At 39.0% G+C, this 17143-nt stretch overlaps 1 protein-coding gene across 1 annotated transcript; it reads right to left on the reverse strand.

Moving 5' to 3' along the window:
* Positions 1-724: 724 nt before the first annotated feature.
* Positions 725-11732, reverse strand: LOC129250678 (uncharacterized). The gene is made up of 2 exons (XM_054890284.1): positions 3563-11732; positions 725-868 (listed from the first exon to the last, which is right to left on the reverse strand). The coding sequence occupies exons 1-2, from the start codon at positions 11645-11647 to the stop codon at positions 725-727; spliced, it is 8229 nt and encodes a 2742-aa protein (XP_054746259.1). The 5' UTR covers positions 11648-11732.
* Positions 11733-17143: the final 5411 nt, after the last annotated feature.

Genomic DNA, 17143 nt, shown 5'->3' on the forward strand with positions numbered 1-17143 from the left:
GCGATGATGCCGCTACAAATTTATACCAGACAATACATTGGCTCTCCGCGGGTACATTGGCTTTTCGACAACAATTATTAATAAAAAAAGAAAATTCAATAAAATTGTTCTACAGCGCCAGAGTAGAGGTAATAAAAAATAAACCTGAGAAATTAACTCCTTGTTCCATAAAATCGTATAACGAGCATTTCAGAAACTTAACCTAGTTAATCACTAAGTAGTGTGATACTGTGCCAGGGTTCAATTAAGAATATCTTCCTTATTTCAACTTGATTAAGAAATGTCCATTAATATACATAGTATTATTGACACCTAAATGTAGTTTCACTAAATGGCGAGGCAACAAATTTTATTTTGTCGCATAGTGTAATGTTCGGTAATTTCGATCTCTAGGTGCACCAAAGCCGTGCAGATGAAATAACTCCTAGTTGATATATCCCACACTTGTTTAAGTGTAAAGCAACTGACGGAGATACTGGGAATATTTTTAGCGGAAAAAGGCTGCCAGTATCTATACACATATGCATGCATACCATCATTTTATATGTAATTAAAAGTATACCTTGAATACTGTATGCGTATTTTGGTAAAAAGAAAATATTTGCATTTATGTATGTACATAAGTATTTGTTACAATAAAGTACATGATTAAATTGATATTTTCAACAGGTACATATGTATGTATGTATAATTACTTTTACATATACATATAAGTGCGTATACTCTAACTACTTACAAGTTCAGATACAAGCGGTATTGATTTTCGGCGTGGTCGAATATCCGGCATACTGTCGATATTACTGTAGAACGGGTTATCTCCAGGATGCCCACTGCCCCGTATACCAATATCTCCAGAGCCATTGCCATTCTGCATGGAAAGACATAAATGTGTGAATTGGGTTTGAGCCTGTTGGTCTTTATTTAAAGCTTATGTTATATGAATCATTTGAAATAAATTTTATATATAATAAGTATTCTATGAAAACTTTTTCTAGGCTAATAATAATAATAATTAGAATATATATAATAAAACGAAAAGCTTTTCATACTTCAATAATTATTAAACCTTTTACTTGGGCTACTATATTATTAAAAAACAAAAGGCGCAGACACTTATGTTATGTGTTGTACCATGCTAAATGGAGTGATCTACAGTTTTAAGCCGACCCCGAACGGCAAATGGTTTTTATGATGATAAAAATGGTAGAAATACATTCGGAGGTTTGCCATTGCCTGCCGAGGGGCGACCACTATTAGAAAACACTTTTTCTATCATTTAGCTGTTTCATGCACGGAGATTCGAACCTATGGACCATTCGGACCATTATTCCACCAACCATTTTTCTTAAATAATAACTTAAAATTCGACTTTCTTAGGCTTTAATTTACTTCGAGCTTTACGAACGCTAATATGTGTCGTACGTTTTATTGTTACCCTACGGTTTTATGTTGCTTCCAAAAAGCCTGGAAGGATTAGTACTGCTTACCGAAGGACGACTGCATTGGGAAAAAATGCCAACCAGTTTTTAAATCTCTGAAGTATTCGCAGCTGCATTCTCCATCTGTATAACTTACACCCTCTCAGAGAAAGTAAAGAGTGGGTTACCAGAGACTAGGATAACTCTCAGTTAGTAGAATATCTTCATATCGACAAGCTGAGCTCCAAATGAAATCGGAACTTTTCAATCAATTGAAGCCGAATTTGAAACCGTTTTTTTAGTGAATTGTGTTATTTGCTTATTATTTCGTCCGACATATTAGTATTCAATTCTGAACTGGCCAATAACATAATTTATATTACACTCAGACTCTTATCGTCAGCTGCCACTAGAGTTACAACCTCCGAGCTAATTAGCATTATTTATCGTTCATTCGTCGTGTCAATTCTACATATAATATAAACCCCTTGGATACGGGTTTATTTGAAAAATTATTTGCATTAGGAACGGATTTAATTTTTGGTAGCTTGGAGTAGTATGTAAAAGCAATACATTTTACGTAAGAATTCATTTATTTCTAAATTATGTAAAAGGTGCGCCATCTTTTATGTCGGTAATGTAAACGCGGAATAACATTGTCATTTATCAACCGATCGACTTCAACACACATGTTTTTGATACATCAGTTCAGTATAATTTCAACCATGGATCACTTTATACCGAAACAAGCGAAATCGACGCTATAAAACCCAAAATGCTTGACAAGGTGATGACAAACGCAGAAAAAAGATCGCAGTTTGTGATTGCTAATAAAGGTGGCCATTTGATCGATATTCTTTTCAAAAAATAGTTTTACTAAATTGTAAATAACCAAACCAAATAAAAATACCTTACTTATACAAATCATTTGTTTTTTTTTTAAGTTATTCAATCTTTTCATGCCGACATAAAAGATGGCGCCCCCTGTTTGTGACATATGTAGGGTTTACATGACTTCAGGTAATTAGAATTGTAAAGCAGAAATAAATTGATAAAAACAAAACACGTCACCCGCGGCAAACAAGTGCGTGACGTGTCTCAAACGACAAATGAACCCAAGAGGCTAATAACGAGGACCGTGGCTTATGCTTAGAACTTTCCAAACCCTTAGACCACTGAGCAATAGTGCTCGCTACATACGATTTCCCTTAATTAGGATTAGGGGAAAGGGTTTTCCAATAACAGGTGTTATTGGTGAATGAATTGCGCTATCGAGAGATGATTAACGACTTTTATGTCCGGAATTGGATGGTATTAATCTGGATAACGTTTATTTTCAACAAGACGGCGCTATGTGCGACACAACTACCGAAACCATTGATCTTTTACAGGAAACGTTTCCGGATCGTGTTATCTCTCGAAGAGGTGATCACAATTGGCCACCGAGATCTTGTGATTTAACACCTTGTGACTTTTTCCTTTGGGTCCACGTGTAAGAGAAGGTCTACGCCAACAGCCCAGGGTCGATTCAATACCTCAAAGAGGGAATTCGTGAGGCTATCGAGGTCATAGGGCAATCACTTTGCAAATCGGTTATGGAAAATTTCATGAAAAGGATATGGTCCTGTAAGCGTGGTCGTGCTGATCATTTGCCTGATGTGTTTCCACTATTAACGACATACCTTCCTCTTTATAATGAAATAAACATCCGATCATTTATATCAAAAAATACCATTTTTTTTACTATACCTTTAGTACAAAATACATAAAATTAGAAGCGTCCATTATTTCAGCAGCTTGCAGCTATGTTTTGCACACCCGGAAGCAGAAATTTGCTGCGAAAGTTAAGTAAGAAGGAAAGTTAAATTGACTTCTTTGTTGGGCTCTGCGATGCCCGTGAATGGCGTGGAATTAAAAAACAAAGCGCAAAGAACCCTATTTTTGTACTTTTGATCCGAAACAGAATGCTGATGTTACTTTTTTCTACCATTCTATTGTAATTAATGCCTGATGCATGTGAAATAATGAGATAATAACCGAATTAGGCCATAAATATTGCTTTGGGTTATAGTTATAAATGTGAAATTCGCTTTTGAGTTTTGGGTAAATAGACTTTATTTAGGTGCTATAGAATTAATTCTTACCTTTTCCCGATCTTTTGTGAGCTCATCGTCTTTAATTTTTTCCTGATTATTTTTCTCTTCTATTTTACGTTCTTTAAGAGTTTTCAAAAGCTTCCATTTGCTACTTCCAAGTACAGCTGCGTTAGTTACTTGAGAACCTTCAACACTAGAATCATGACTTAGGAATCGTATGGAAAGTTTCGCTGGTTGTTTTTGTACTTCTCTTTCTTTTTCTGCTTGGATCAAATCGAGTTCGGCATTGTTATTTGCTGGGGCCGAGATGTTTTTAAAGTCAATCTGAGCAGAGATAGGAATATTGGTTTCTCTAGCTTTCAATTGCCTGTTTTCGGTAACTATTTCTGTTCTTCCCTGATTATCCCTAAATGCTTGGTAGCTTGGTGCAGTCTTAAATACTCGCTGGTCGCCTTCCAATTCCTCACTTAATTCAGCTGGTGTATCTGGACCAAGTGTGGCACCGGATGACATACTCAGATTTTTCGACTCTTCATCATCGAGATTTTCATCAGCTGCAACAACACCGATATCAATTGATGATTGCATAGTTTCAATTAATTGTATGGGTTCACTATGGAACTCGGGTTCATGTGACATAACTTGTGTCACATACACACGTTTTTGCTTATCACTGCTACTGCTACCACGTCTTAGAGCAGATTTTGTTTTCTCTTTATAACGCTTCGTAGCGCTGGCAGCATCCTCTTCCGATGAATACGAGGAGCTTGTTGAATGATGCAGTTCTTGGCTAGCTTCATTGTCAAAACAACTGTCGTTCGTACGACGGCGGTCTCGTCGTTTTCGAAAACGTTTATGGGGCCCTATACGTTCACTCCCTATTAGATTATGTGTCTGCTGTGTAAACTGACGCTGCTGATGCTGCTGGCATTTCTCAAAATCCTGCGGAACAGGGTCTTCGATGCTCTTTATGGCATGAAATGTATTAGTCTCTTCCAAAGCATCGCTGCTGGCAGCATCCACACAGGCATATTCCTCCGCATCAGCATCAGAAGAATTGAGTTGCAACTCGTCTCCTTTGATATCCTGCCAAGCACTATGTATATCCGCCACTTTAGTTACTCTTTCAGAAGTACTTATGCTTGATTTTGTCGAGCTGCGTCCATGTGAATGTTGGGGTTTCGTTGTGGCTTTTATCGCTGTCTCCAGCATAGCGTCATCTATTGCTGGTAGCTGTTTGACAACATATTTCAATTCTTTCAAAACTTCGGACATTACTTGTTTCACGTTCTCGCCTGGTGCATATTCATCAGATAAGAAATCGCGTTCTCTATCATCATGATATCCAGTTGTACTGCTTATCGCCAATTGATCGATTTGAGAGAACAGTTGGGCGTTGTCAACTGAGTGATTTGCTTCAAACGTTACGGGTTCGATTTCAGCTTTGCGTTGCTGTTCCAATTCTTCCAACTGCCTTAGTTCATAACAAAAGTATTCATCATCGGTGTCGATGCTATCTTCGGTACTTTGACGACGCGATGACGACAAAGTGCGATACGAATGTTGACTACGATTGTCGTCTTCTTCATGTAGTGCTGCTGCTGGTACATCTAGTGATTGTTGTGTTGAAAGGCTGCGCTGACCATGTCCATTCAACTTATATTCCATGTCAGGCATTGTGTTCATATTGGTGTCTTCGAAGTCATTATTAATTTTTGTTATAAATAAATATGGTGCTTTATTGCATTCTGAAGAGATTATGGATACTGGCTGCATTTGTGGTTTCACGGTCATACCTCTGCCGCTGTAATCACATTCTTCATTATCTACACAAATGGAAGCACTTTTATATAACATCATAGGTTTTGGTAGAAGGCGAGAATCCGACACTGGTTCTTTAGTAGTAGCAGGTGTGAATGTTGTATTTTTTGTTTCTTTTAGCACTTTGCCTTGATCTTGCTGTTGACGTCTAATGTCGCTCATAACAGGAAAGATATTACTTCTATCATTGGTCATAGTTTGATCCAAATGTAATGCTAGCGGCGACTGCGAAGCAGTAACTTCTTTTTCTATATTACTTGTTGATGATTCTTTAGGATTTAATTGGCATATTTGAGGGAACATACTCATAGCTATTGCATCAATGTCCTCATCAATTTCGTTGTCTTGGTGGCGACCTTGCTCTTCGCCATTGTTACTAATACCAATAAATTCACCAATTTCTCCAAAAGAAGGGACGTCTTCTTCGTAGTCTTCTTCTCGGTCATCTTTTCCGGAGTGGATTTTTTTCCTGAGCAATTTCACATTCAGCTCTTCTTGTACTAGCTGTTTCTGTTGCAGTAGTTTTATGTGTTGTTTATGACGTTTTGGTAACAACGTTTTATATTCATCGAACGCTTGTACCTTATGCTCACCAAAAGTACGTTCTTCGGTTGCAACTGCACTTAATTCTTCAAGTTCATTCGCTATCAAGTCTTCGTTGTCCGATGATGTGAAACTAGGTAAATCTGCCTCGGTGTCTGATACATTGGCCACCGCCACCCCCATCTCAACACCACTCCTACCATGGGTCACAAACTTGCGCCGCCGGTAAGTTCTTGCTTTCTGCATGAAATTGTTTACAGTTACGGAAAATTTTGAGCGTGTCTTGTGGCCTTTGCCGACCATTGCCTTCTTAATGCTGGTACCACCAGCTAAACCAGTGTCAGCAGTTGCGGATGATGTAGATGTGCTAACAACCGCGCGTGCGCCCGGATGTGTAGCACGCTGCATCAGCTGCAAAGGCAACTTGTGAAAGCGTTTCGAAAAGTCAAAGCTGCCTCCCAAATGCTTAATTCTACGCTGCTGGCCGCCAGTTGACATCGTTGAAGCCGTCATCTTATATACCATGAACTCGGACACATCTCGTCCATTAGGTTTGATGTGTGAATTTGGCATTTTGGGAGTGATGTGACCGGCAACAGAAGGGTAAGAGCCAGCTTGGCCACGAACTTTAATGTTATTACCGTGCATTTCATTATCATATCCAGTGGGTAAAGACCGCGAGCGGCCGTATGTCGGTGACCGTTTCAGTTTAAAGCTTTCCGGGAGAAAATTGGTGAGTCTATTCCAAACTTTAGGAGGCTTATGGAAAATAGATTGCCCAGCAACAGCACTGCTGTTCACAGAGGTACTCAAAGTGGATATACCACCATCCAACCCAATTGCGGCAGCAGATGCCGAGGATACCATTATACCTTGTGCTGTCGCACCATCTCGCGGTGTAACACTAAAATAAGCGGTATTTGGATCTATAAACATAGGCAATTCTGTATCGATGCTTTGATTTGAATTGGACGGCATTCGTTGCAATGCATATGCGAGAGTACCAGTTAAATTATTTCTTTCTTGCATCTGATGATTGTATAGTTCATAAGTGGCAACTGATGCTGGACGATGTGTTTGCAACCAGTGCTGTTGCTGGTGCTGTGGTGCCTTTCGTGGTGGTTCAATTGGCGATGACAACGTATCTGCATAACCAAGGACATTTACACATCTAGAATCGAGATAGTGCTGCCGCTGCTGCAATTGTTGATGCTGGAATTGCCGACGATATTCAAAGTTACTTTTGCCCAAATAATCCAAATTTTGACTGCTGTTATAATCAGTAATCCCATTAAATGTTGGATAATATACCAGATGGTCTGTAAGATGTTGTTTACGTGTTTGCGACTCACGCAATGCGACCCTATCAATTTCAGTTTCTTCGTACGAACTTGTAGAAGAATTTCTACTACCTGTAGATAACGCTTCATAGACGGGTGTGCGCAAGAGGTCAGGAATGCGGCGGTTTGAGTCCACAGATCTAATGGTAGTTGATGATATATTTGGCTGTTGCTTTTGTGTTTGTTGCTGATTATCCCATTCAAGCATTTCATCTACAGTTCGAATGTTGTCATCCAAGGTATCGTCTTTCAATATATTAAAAATAGATTTGTTCTCGTATACCGAACATATGGGCATGTTCTTTGATAATTCACGAATATAATTCAGATTCTCTTCGCTAAGCATATAATCTTTTTCGGTTTGTTGAGGTGGGTGCTTCTGTTGTTGTTTGTGTAGTTCAGGTTGTTGCTTTTGCTGGTAACTTTGATGTTGGAACTGTGACGTTAGCAGCTGTTGCAAATGATTTTGCTGTTTGATTTTATCGAGAGTGTTGGAGAATGTGGCAATAGTTGAATTGATTATGGTCGGTATGATGGAACAAGTAGTTTGTATGGTAATGGCATGTGTAGTGGTCACCAATTTTTTGTCAGAATTTTCAACATTTAAATGTACATTAGTGATATTTATACCTAAATCAAGGCTACCATCAAGATCCGTAATTAAGCCAGAATTGTCTAAGTTTGAGTTATTGCTGTTATTCATTGAAATGGTTTTAGACATTAATAGCTGCATATCCATATTAATACCTTGATAACTGTTAAGGAAAGGATTGCATATATCAGCAATACTAACAACGGCGCTACTCCCGCAATACACAGGCGAATTCGGTGATTTTTCCCAACTGGATAGACCGCTCATAGATGAAAGTCCGGAGTCAGATTTGGTCTGTTTTGGTGAGCCCCCAGCATGATGAATCTGCAGATGTGCACTGCCATATCCCGCCATTTGTGCCTGTTGATGAAATGGATTCAGGGCTGGCATGGATGATATTGAAATGTCAACAGCAGCGACTTCAGCCTCACTTAGCTTATGCGGCACGTCAGATTGGGCATCATTCGGTGCAGGCGGTGGGGGACTTTGTTTACCTCCAACTCCAGCTAATAGAATACCATCAATATCCATAGCCAAAACATCTTGATATGCATTAGTTTTATGTTGATGGTCGGGATGCTGCAAATGTAGTAGGAAGAGCATACTGTTGTGCCGTTCCAAGCTACGCTTCAGTGACTTAATGTACTCATCATTGCTGTAAAGATTTGTGGCAGAAGTAGCTCGACCAACTGGTTGGGAAATACGGTTTTCTCGGGCTATGTTATTCATATTACTAGTTGATGTTCTCAAAATCATCCGTTCAAACTCTGCATCCATGTCAACCAAATAATTATCTGTATTTAAATAACTGGTATATGGCTGATGTAAGTCTGTACTAGAATTACCGTCAACACCTTTGTTACCGCTACCCGCATTTTTGGTGGGGTCATGAAATTTTTTAAGGTGCATTTCATGTTCCTGTGTTTCCAATATTTTAAGTTGTTCGTCTAAATTGGAATTGTTGCGTAATAACTGCGCACTATAATCGAAATGTGCATTATTATTGGTCTTACTTTTAACACTAATATCATTTTCCAATGGGATTCTACTTTCCAAAAGCTTATCTTTTTTATCCGTTATGTGAGTAAAGTCTGTGTCCTCAGCATTGTAATCTAGTGGTATTTTAGATTGTTTCATTGCTCCTCTTTTTGTTTTTAAATATTTTTTCGGAGTTTTATTTGCAGTTTCAATTTTATCGCAGGTGAGTTCGCCAGCTGCTTTCATCAATGTCAACTCTGCGTCGGTCAGGTACTTTCGCTTGTAATCATCAAATGAATTTCCGACCAATTTTTTCAGCGTGTCAATGTTTCTTTCTAATTTTTTCATTACTACTTCGAATTTGCGGTGCTTGTCATTACCGAAAGCACGCATTTCTTCGGCAATTGTGACGGGATTTAATAGCAGAAGTAAAAGATTATTATTGACTTGGTAGATATTTTCGAAAAAAGCAATATCATTTTTAACCAATTGTCTTAGTTTAAGAATTTGCGCAGCACTCAATACTTGCAAATCTTGAATTTTATTTATCTCCATAAGCAATATCTCGCCAGTACTATCGAGAACAACAGTTTTATCCTCATTTAATTGGGAAAAGAAATAATCTTGTCCGTCAAATTGAGTGCCGATAACGTTATACTCTTCTTCAGATGAAGAAGCAGTTGAGCGTCGATCACCTACATTGGGAGGACCAGTTGCATTGGCGCTGCTAAAGAAACCGTTAGAATATTTTGGCGTTTTTTTATTTATATTTTCATCCACAGCAGTTTGCGCTAATGCACTTTTCAAATTGTTCAGCATTTCCATTTCATCCTTGTAATGTTTTTTCTTTTTTTGCTTCTTGCTCTCTTTAATCTTTTTCGTTACTGATTTTGTTGTTGTTGGTTCTGCAGCTGTAGTAGTTAAATTGGTGGTTATTGTGGTTGGTATTAGTTGTGAAGAATCTGAAGCGGCAATATCCATCATACAACCAATTCCACGTACGATCCCCTCAGGTGCCTCTTCATTATCCTCGCGGATCATATCCAGCGTGGAATTCGTATGCGCACCCAATACGCCTAATACATGTTCGTGTGTCGCTTCCGATTGCTGCAACAACCGCTCAACATTTGAAATTTCCGTAGTCAGACTATTATCGCGATACGCTTCATTAAGTTTTTTGTAAAATTCTTCGTTCATTTCACTGTTGTTTCCAATATTGAGGAGAGTTCTGTTGCATGTCCCACCCGTATCCTCTATGGGCACGACCAGTTGCCCGCCCTCGCCATGTTTAGAGGCCGCTTGCCGAAAAAACTTAACTTGTTCAACAAAATCACTCAATGGCATATCAATATCATATATATTGTCGACAGATACACTACCTTCGTTGTTTTCATATAAATTTGACGCCATTTCACCAGATAAATCGCTAAATATTTGCGGTCTGATATGTGCCAATGAGTGTGCCTTTTGTAGTGTCGCATCTGCCAATTTACGAGTCGTGCCAAAAATCCCCCCGTACACAAATGGTAAACTCAGCACACTGCCTGATGCTGTTCTTGTATAATGTTGTAGGCGGTCACTACACGCATTATTGTCACCGGGTACGAGCTTCTCCAGAATTTGCCGGCTATTCCGAAATTGTTGCAGTAATTCGCTTTTAGCATCATTTGCCTGCATTTGTTGCTGCTCATAAAGCAGTAGTTCTGAATCCGAGTAAAGTTTGTTCCTGGCTAGTTTAGCTGCAGTTATTGCAGCAGCCACTTGATGACATTTTCTTTGCTGAACATTACTTAACGGTGAAAGGGATCCACTGAGTTCGCCATGCTTAACAAGTTTTGACAGTACATGATTAACGCCATCCCCCACATCAAAACAATCGGATAGCTGTAAATTTTCTTGCCTACCAAGTGAATACATCATATTTCCGGGTTTTGTTTCTTTAAAATGAACGCTATCAGCGACAATGGCGCCTTCGTCGTACGTTAAGCTCGTCTGCTGTTGCAGTACCTTACCGAGTGCATCCAATTCGCTGTCCATGCGTACAGCATCCAATGCGTCTAAGGTGTCGTTTTTTAACTCCTGTAATAGATTATTATAATGTTTCGATGTACCTTCCATGTTAATATCATGCAATAGAGCAGCGGCTGAATTATTCAATAAAATAGCTTGCTGTTCGGCTTCAACTAAATTTGACATCAACAAATGCTCATCACGCAGAAGATAGTCAAAAAGGGGTCGCTGTTGATCGACCGCATCGTTGTCAATAAAGTCTAAATGTGTCTCATACTCAGCACCATGTTGGTGGTTTTGATTGAGTTGTTGTTGCTGCTGATGTTCTTTCTTCAATGCTATCAAACCCATTAAATTGCTGACAACTGATTGCTGCTCAGTCGATATTTTCTCCAGTTTCTCCAAACGGGCCCAAATCTTACCATACTCTCCGGACAGTAAGTCCAAAGCACGCCAAGCAAACTTCAACTCTGTTTCCAATAAACTAATGCGCGTAGCTATTTTTTCCATGTAGTCGGATATTATGTAATCGGAGTGTTGTTGCGAGTTATATAATTGACAGAGTCGTTGCTCGCTGGTGATTGAAGCCATGCTACCTGCATATGGATTAGCAGCAGTCGTTGTCAAAGAGTTGCTGGCGTTCATTTCGTTCAGAGAACTGGCATCAACACTATAAGCGCTAACCCCGCCAGTGCCAATGATACCAACACTACCAACGTCACTTTCGCTTTCAAAGCTATCGTGTTCACCAATACTGTTGATATTGTGATTTTTGTTTTCATGTAAAGCGTCATCATCACAGGTGATATTTTTGTTATTGATATTATTGAAATGACCGATTACTTTCATTTCATGATTATAACTGTAGTTATGGTTGCTATTAATTACACTGACATCATTACGTTGTTGTTGCTGCGGCTTATTTGCTAATAATACCTTTTGTAATGGCTGCCGTCTTTGCTGTTGCTGCTTTTGTTGTTGCTTACGTAGCCTTGACTGCAAGTTAGCAGAGACTTCTAAAATCTGTTGATTTGTATACTTTTGTTTTAATACATTTTTAGAGTCCACATTTCCATATTGTATTGACTGTTCTAATTGTTCTTTCTCTTGTTGAGACACAGACTTTGAATCCTGGTCATTCGATGATATCGTACCAATCATATCCGCTGCCATATGATCTGTCAGAGCATTGTTAAACGTCTTATGGTTATGACGCTCCCGTTGGTATTGCTGTTGCTGGCTCTGCTGCTCCTGCTCCTGTTCCAGGTGTAGATATTGTTTATTCGTTGGAAGCTGTTGAAAGTGTTGTATTTGCTGTTTTTTGAGTAAACTTATTGATGTGGTTTCATACTGTTGCAGCTTCTTATCCTGTTGTTTTTTTTCATGTGACTGTTTATTTTGTTCTTGGCGCTGAAACTTTAGCTGATTTTTGTAATGACCGTCATTACCATCGATGCTCATAACATCGAGCGTATATTTATGTTGCGGTTTTAGTGATGAAGCCGTTAGCGGCATAATGGCAACGTTTTTTAAATAATTTCAATTAAAAAATAATTGTTGATTTTCAATAATGTTTGAAGGCAGCGGACCTTAGGGACATAAGTATGTACAAGTAAGTACAAGTAGATTTCGTAAATGTTCTGTTCAAAATCATAATACATGTAAACATATACCTATGCATATACCTTACATCGGGTGTTTTTTAAGCGCTATGACAGAAATATTGTTGAAATACATTTTTTTGTTATAATCTGGTAGATAATTTCATGGCATACATTTTTTTAGTCCATTCGATCAATGTTTGAGTACTTTTTGCAGTAAATTTGGCCGTATGGCATCAAGAGTAGCTTCAATATTGTAATAAATTGAGAAAAATATGGACCGATGATGCCGCCAATGCTCAAAGAACTTCGCGAACAGATTTATCTTTTTTTCGAAAAAAAAATCGAAGAAGTTTTTTTACATTATCAATTATTTTTTTGATTTTGCCTTACCGCGATGCCCAAACATACACTGCCATGCCTTACCAAAGAAGCTGTACATGTACGTAAGCGCGTATGCTTAGAAATAAAAATTAGATGCTGTAATAATAATAATAAATTATAATAATAAATAAATAAAATAGATTGAGTTTATTTCAACCGTATTTGATCTAGTCTGATAATTCAAATGAAGACTGGAATTTGCTCGAAAACTAAACATGCATCAAAATATTATTCCATTTAACTGTATTTCGCAGAAATAAAACTTCAGCAGTTGTAATATGTATTGTGGTTGATTTATTGGTTTACTTGAATAGAGATTTACTAGAATAGAGTTAGCCCCATGTGTATTATTATTAATATTCCGTTATAGATATAAAATTGTAATACTTCTTTTAATGAAGTTAGTTTTATTTAATCATGGAAATATAAAAGAATTTTAATTCTCATTCGAAATGGTGACCATTTGCTTTTACACACACAAGCTTTCAAACGATTAGGTCATTCAGCTATTGCAGCACGCACGGTTTCCTTGGATGTTGGCTTCGCTGCTTGAACCAAAGATTGTTTGAGACTCTCCAAATTTCTTTGAAATCTTCGACAGGCCATGTTCTCAAATACCTGACCATAAAATGTAGTCCTATGGATTCATTTCTGGACTTCCAGATGGACAATCTTCTGCTTAATGAACTGGAGCGGAATCTTGCTGGAAGATCCAACGCTCTTCGCTAAAGAGAGTACTGCTCAACTGCTCCTCCTCCTGGTACACTTTTGCCCCGGTCTTAACCCCTTTTTCGTAGAAATGAAGAGATGAAACGCCTTTACAAGACGCTCCCAACAAATCATTATGGAGACGGGATGGTGCCCATGCTGAACCCTGGGAACAACATTTTTTGTATCTTTAGAAGTTTAAGCATAGATTTTGTCGTTTTGCATATTACAAACTTCTTCAACAGTGAACATTTTCTCATCTGTGAAAATAATATTTTCTATGGCCGTTTACCGCGTGCCACCTGCTTGTATCTGTCGAGTTGAGCTTTCTTCAACTGCGTTGTCAAAAGATGACCAGGGGAGGGACGGATTCTTTCTCGAACGGCTTCTTAGGGCTGTACTGGGCGACCACTTTTTTTTCTGTCTGTCACTTCAGAAGTTTGAGAAAAACGATTGATGGTGCGTTAAACAAACATTTTCTAAATAATAAATTTTTTCAGCAATTTGTAAATTTCACTTGCACTTTTACCCCACCTATGTAATGTAATCACTGCAATGCGATTTTCCTTAGCTCCCCACACCATTGTTAACAAACGAAGTCTCCCACGAAACTGAGTGTAAATTATGAGTAGACAATGCATACGAACAAAGGCAAAATTAACGGAACCGAAAAGAATTTATGGCAAGACTAATATGTATCAGTAGCTCAACAAAAAAAAATGAAGTCGCCTTCAAATTGTTTCTCAGCATCTCGGCCGCCATCGAGCAACACGCGGTCCTAAACAGCGCTTTTTCGTCACGGGTGATGAGAAATGCTGCCTAATGGTCAATATGAAGCAAAGAAAAGAGGGGGTGGTTCCAGCAGAAACGGCAAAGTCGAGAGTCAAGCCAGATCTCCATTCAAAGAAGATCATGATATGTGTTTGGTGGAACTGGGAGGGCATGGTGCACCGGGAAATGCTCGAAAAGAATGTCACGGTCAACAAGGAGCATGCATTGCCCAGATACACCGCGTGAATGAGGGCATTCGACGTCAAAAATCTAATCGACATGGCCAAACCATACTCCTTCACGGCAACGCCAGGCCTCCTGTTGCATAAGCCGTCAAAACCGCACTCCAAGAGCTCAAATGGGAGGTTCTTCAGCATCCGCCATATTCTCCGGACCCTGCACCGACCGATTACCATATTTTCCGCTCGCTGTCAAACCATATAAAGAGCGTTGTTTTCGAACAAAGAGGTTCTTAAAAACTGGCTCAACAACTTCTTTGACATCAGACCAGGCGATTTTTGGTGGAACGGCATCAACAAATTGGTCTAGAGCTGGGAATAGGTTGTAAACAGCAACGGGAAATATCGAATATAATATATAATTGAATAACTTATTGAAATAATTATTGTATTCGGCAGAAACGATACGAGCTTAATATAACTGGCGCTTACACCCTTTTTGGGTGTTTGGCTGAGCTCCGCCTCCTATTCGTGGTGTGCATCTTGATATTGTTCCATAAAGAGAGGGACCTACAGTTTTAAGCTGACTCCGAACGGCAGATATTTTTATGAGGAGTTTTTTCGTGGAAGAAATAAACTCGAAAATGCCAAAGGGTAAAAAATTAGCTATACAAAATATTAAATGTTATATCTTCACAATTCGTCTGGCGTAGCCAAATGGGTTGGTGCGTGAGTACCATTCGGAATTCAGAGAGAGCGTAGGTTCGAATCTCGGTGAAATACCAAAATTACCATTGTCTGTTAGGTGTTAAAGCAGTAACTTGGGATTGCCTTAAGTCCTTTCCGCAGAAGCTGTTTGCAGGATGATGTGGAATCATCTCAGCACTTTCTCTTCAGCTGCTCTGCTCTCGTCGCACAAAGATTCTGATATCAGGGCTTTCACTTTTTTATTACACCTGTGGTTATAGCAGGTTTAAACATTACGCACCTGATGAAATTCGTGAACAGATTGAAGTGGTTAACGTAATTAGTCACCGTTTGGTCATCATTCTCCTTCTTCATTTTTTTCGGTTTTTGTTTTGTTTTTCTCCCCTCTGTAGGGCATCATAATGGACGAATATGATTCTTTGTCCAAGTGAAGCCTCGTTTGGGCAGCCAATTATCCGAACATTATCTGGCCTCTCCCAGCTCGGAAAAATCCGGTTATATAAAAATTAGTACAGAAAAAGGACTTTTATGCGCCAACAGCTATAAAACAAAATGTTTTGAGTTTTGGAAAAACGTAATCAATAGTGACAAAAGCTTGCTAGCCATTATTTTGAATCGGATGGTCGTCATATGGTATGGCGGATATCAAAAGTCTTCGGTAAGCACGGTGGAGGTTCTGTCATAGTTCATGTCAGCTCAGGTAGTCAGAATACTAGTTTTTATAGAATGCACGATTGACAAGTATCTTTATTCCTCCATTCTGAAGGAAAATTTACATTGAGGTGCAGAAATAAGTGAATATACCAAGGAGGGTGTCTTTATTTCAACACGATAACGGTCTCAAACATACTATATTAAAATGTGGATACTTTTTAACAAAAAACGTTTGCCAACACCTTCCCAAAGTCATGACATAAAACCTTTCGAGAATTTTTGGACCTCTCTGGAGGATAAAGTGACGGAACATAAAATTTCTTCTAAAAGTGACGAAACGAATGATCGAGGTGAGTCCCTATATGAATTTATCATCAATACTAACCTAACAGTATGTAACAGGGGTAATACCCCGACTTTCACCTTTCCAAGCACGGAGAGCTTTAGAGGATGGGCGGAAGTAATAGATGTGACATTACTGTCTGAAAATACTTCAGTGAGGGTAGAAAATTGGAGAGTCTCAAGCAAAAAGTCCTTTTCGGACCACAGCTGGATCCTCTACCACCTGGATCTTGAGGTAGATCCACCCTTACCATATCGAAACCCACTTAGAACAAATTGGAAACGGTTCAAAAATGTAGTAGGGAATAGGATAGGAAGGATTCCGATCCATCAAATCACTCTCGCAGAAAACATTGAGAGTAGGGTCACAACATTGGAAAAGACATTCAGTAGGGCCTACAAAACGTCATGTCCAATTAAATATAGCAAAAAATCCTATCCTCCTTGGTGGAGCAATGAGCTCTCAAAATTAAGGGAAGAAGCCAGATCAAATTTCAATCTCAGCTACTCAACAGGTAATTGGCAGTTGTATAGAGAAAGTCGGAGACAATACAAGAAGGCAATCAGGGCCGCCAAGAAAGAGAGCTGGAGACATTTCAGTTCTTCTATCGAATCTACCAGAGATTCTGCGAGACTTAGCCGTATTCTGTCCAAGGATCATTCAATGGCTTCTTGGGTCAAGAGGCCGGATGGCACTTGGACTTCTACGGCGGAAGAGTCTCTAGAACTTCTTTTAGATACACATTTTCCGGGATGTAGCACCCATGACAGTGATGCTGGGAGAATCCGGCGGAGCCGATATGACCCACAGCATCTTGTCGATGTAATAGTTACGAAAGAGAAGGTTGCATGGGCAATCAAATCATTCTCACCTTTCAAATCTCCAGGCCCTGATGGGATCTTTCCTAAGATGTTACAGGAAACTCTTGATAGTATTCTACCATGGCGAGGGGGTTAAGTGTGTTTTGGTTCTATTATAGAGGTAGGGCACACAGAGG

The sequence above is a fragment of the Anastrepha obliqua genome, chromosome 6 (genome assembly GCF_027943255.1).
Source record: "Anastrepha obliqua isolate idAnaObli1 chromosome 6, idAnaObli1_1.0, whole genome shotgun sequence".
NCBI lineage: Eukaryota > Metazoa > Arthropoda > Insecta > Diptera > Tephritidae > Anastrepha > Anastrepha obliqua.

Excerpts from the sequence above, each read along its gene's own strand:
- LOC129250678 (XM_054890284.1), bottom strand. The coding sequence starts at position 11,647 with ATGAAAGTAATCGGTCATTTCAATAATATCAATAACAAAAATATCACC. Across the intron at positions 869-3,562 it reads TCACAAAAGATCGGGAAAAG|AATGGCAATGGCTCTGGAGA; the intron begins GTAAGAATTAAT and ends CTTTCCATGCAG.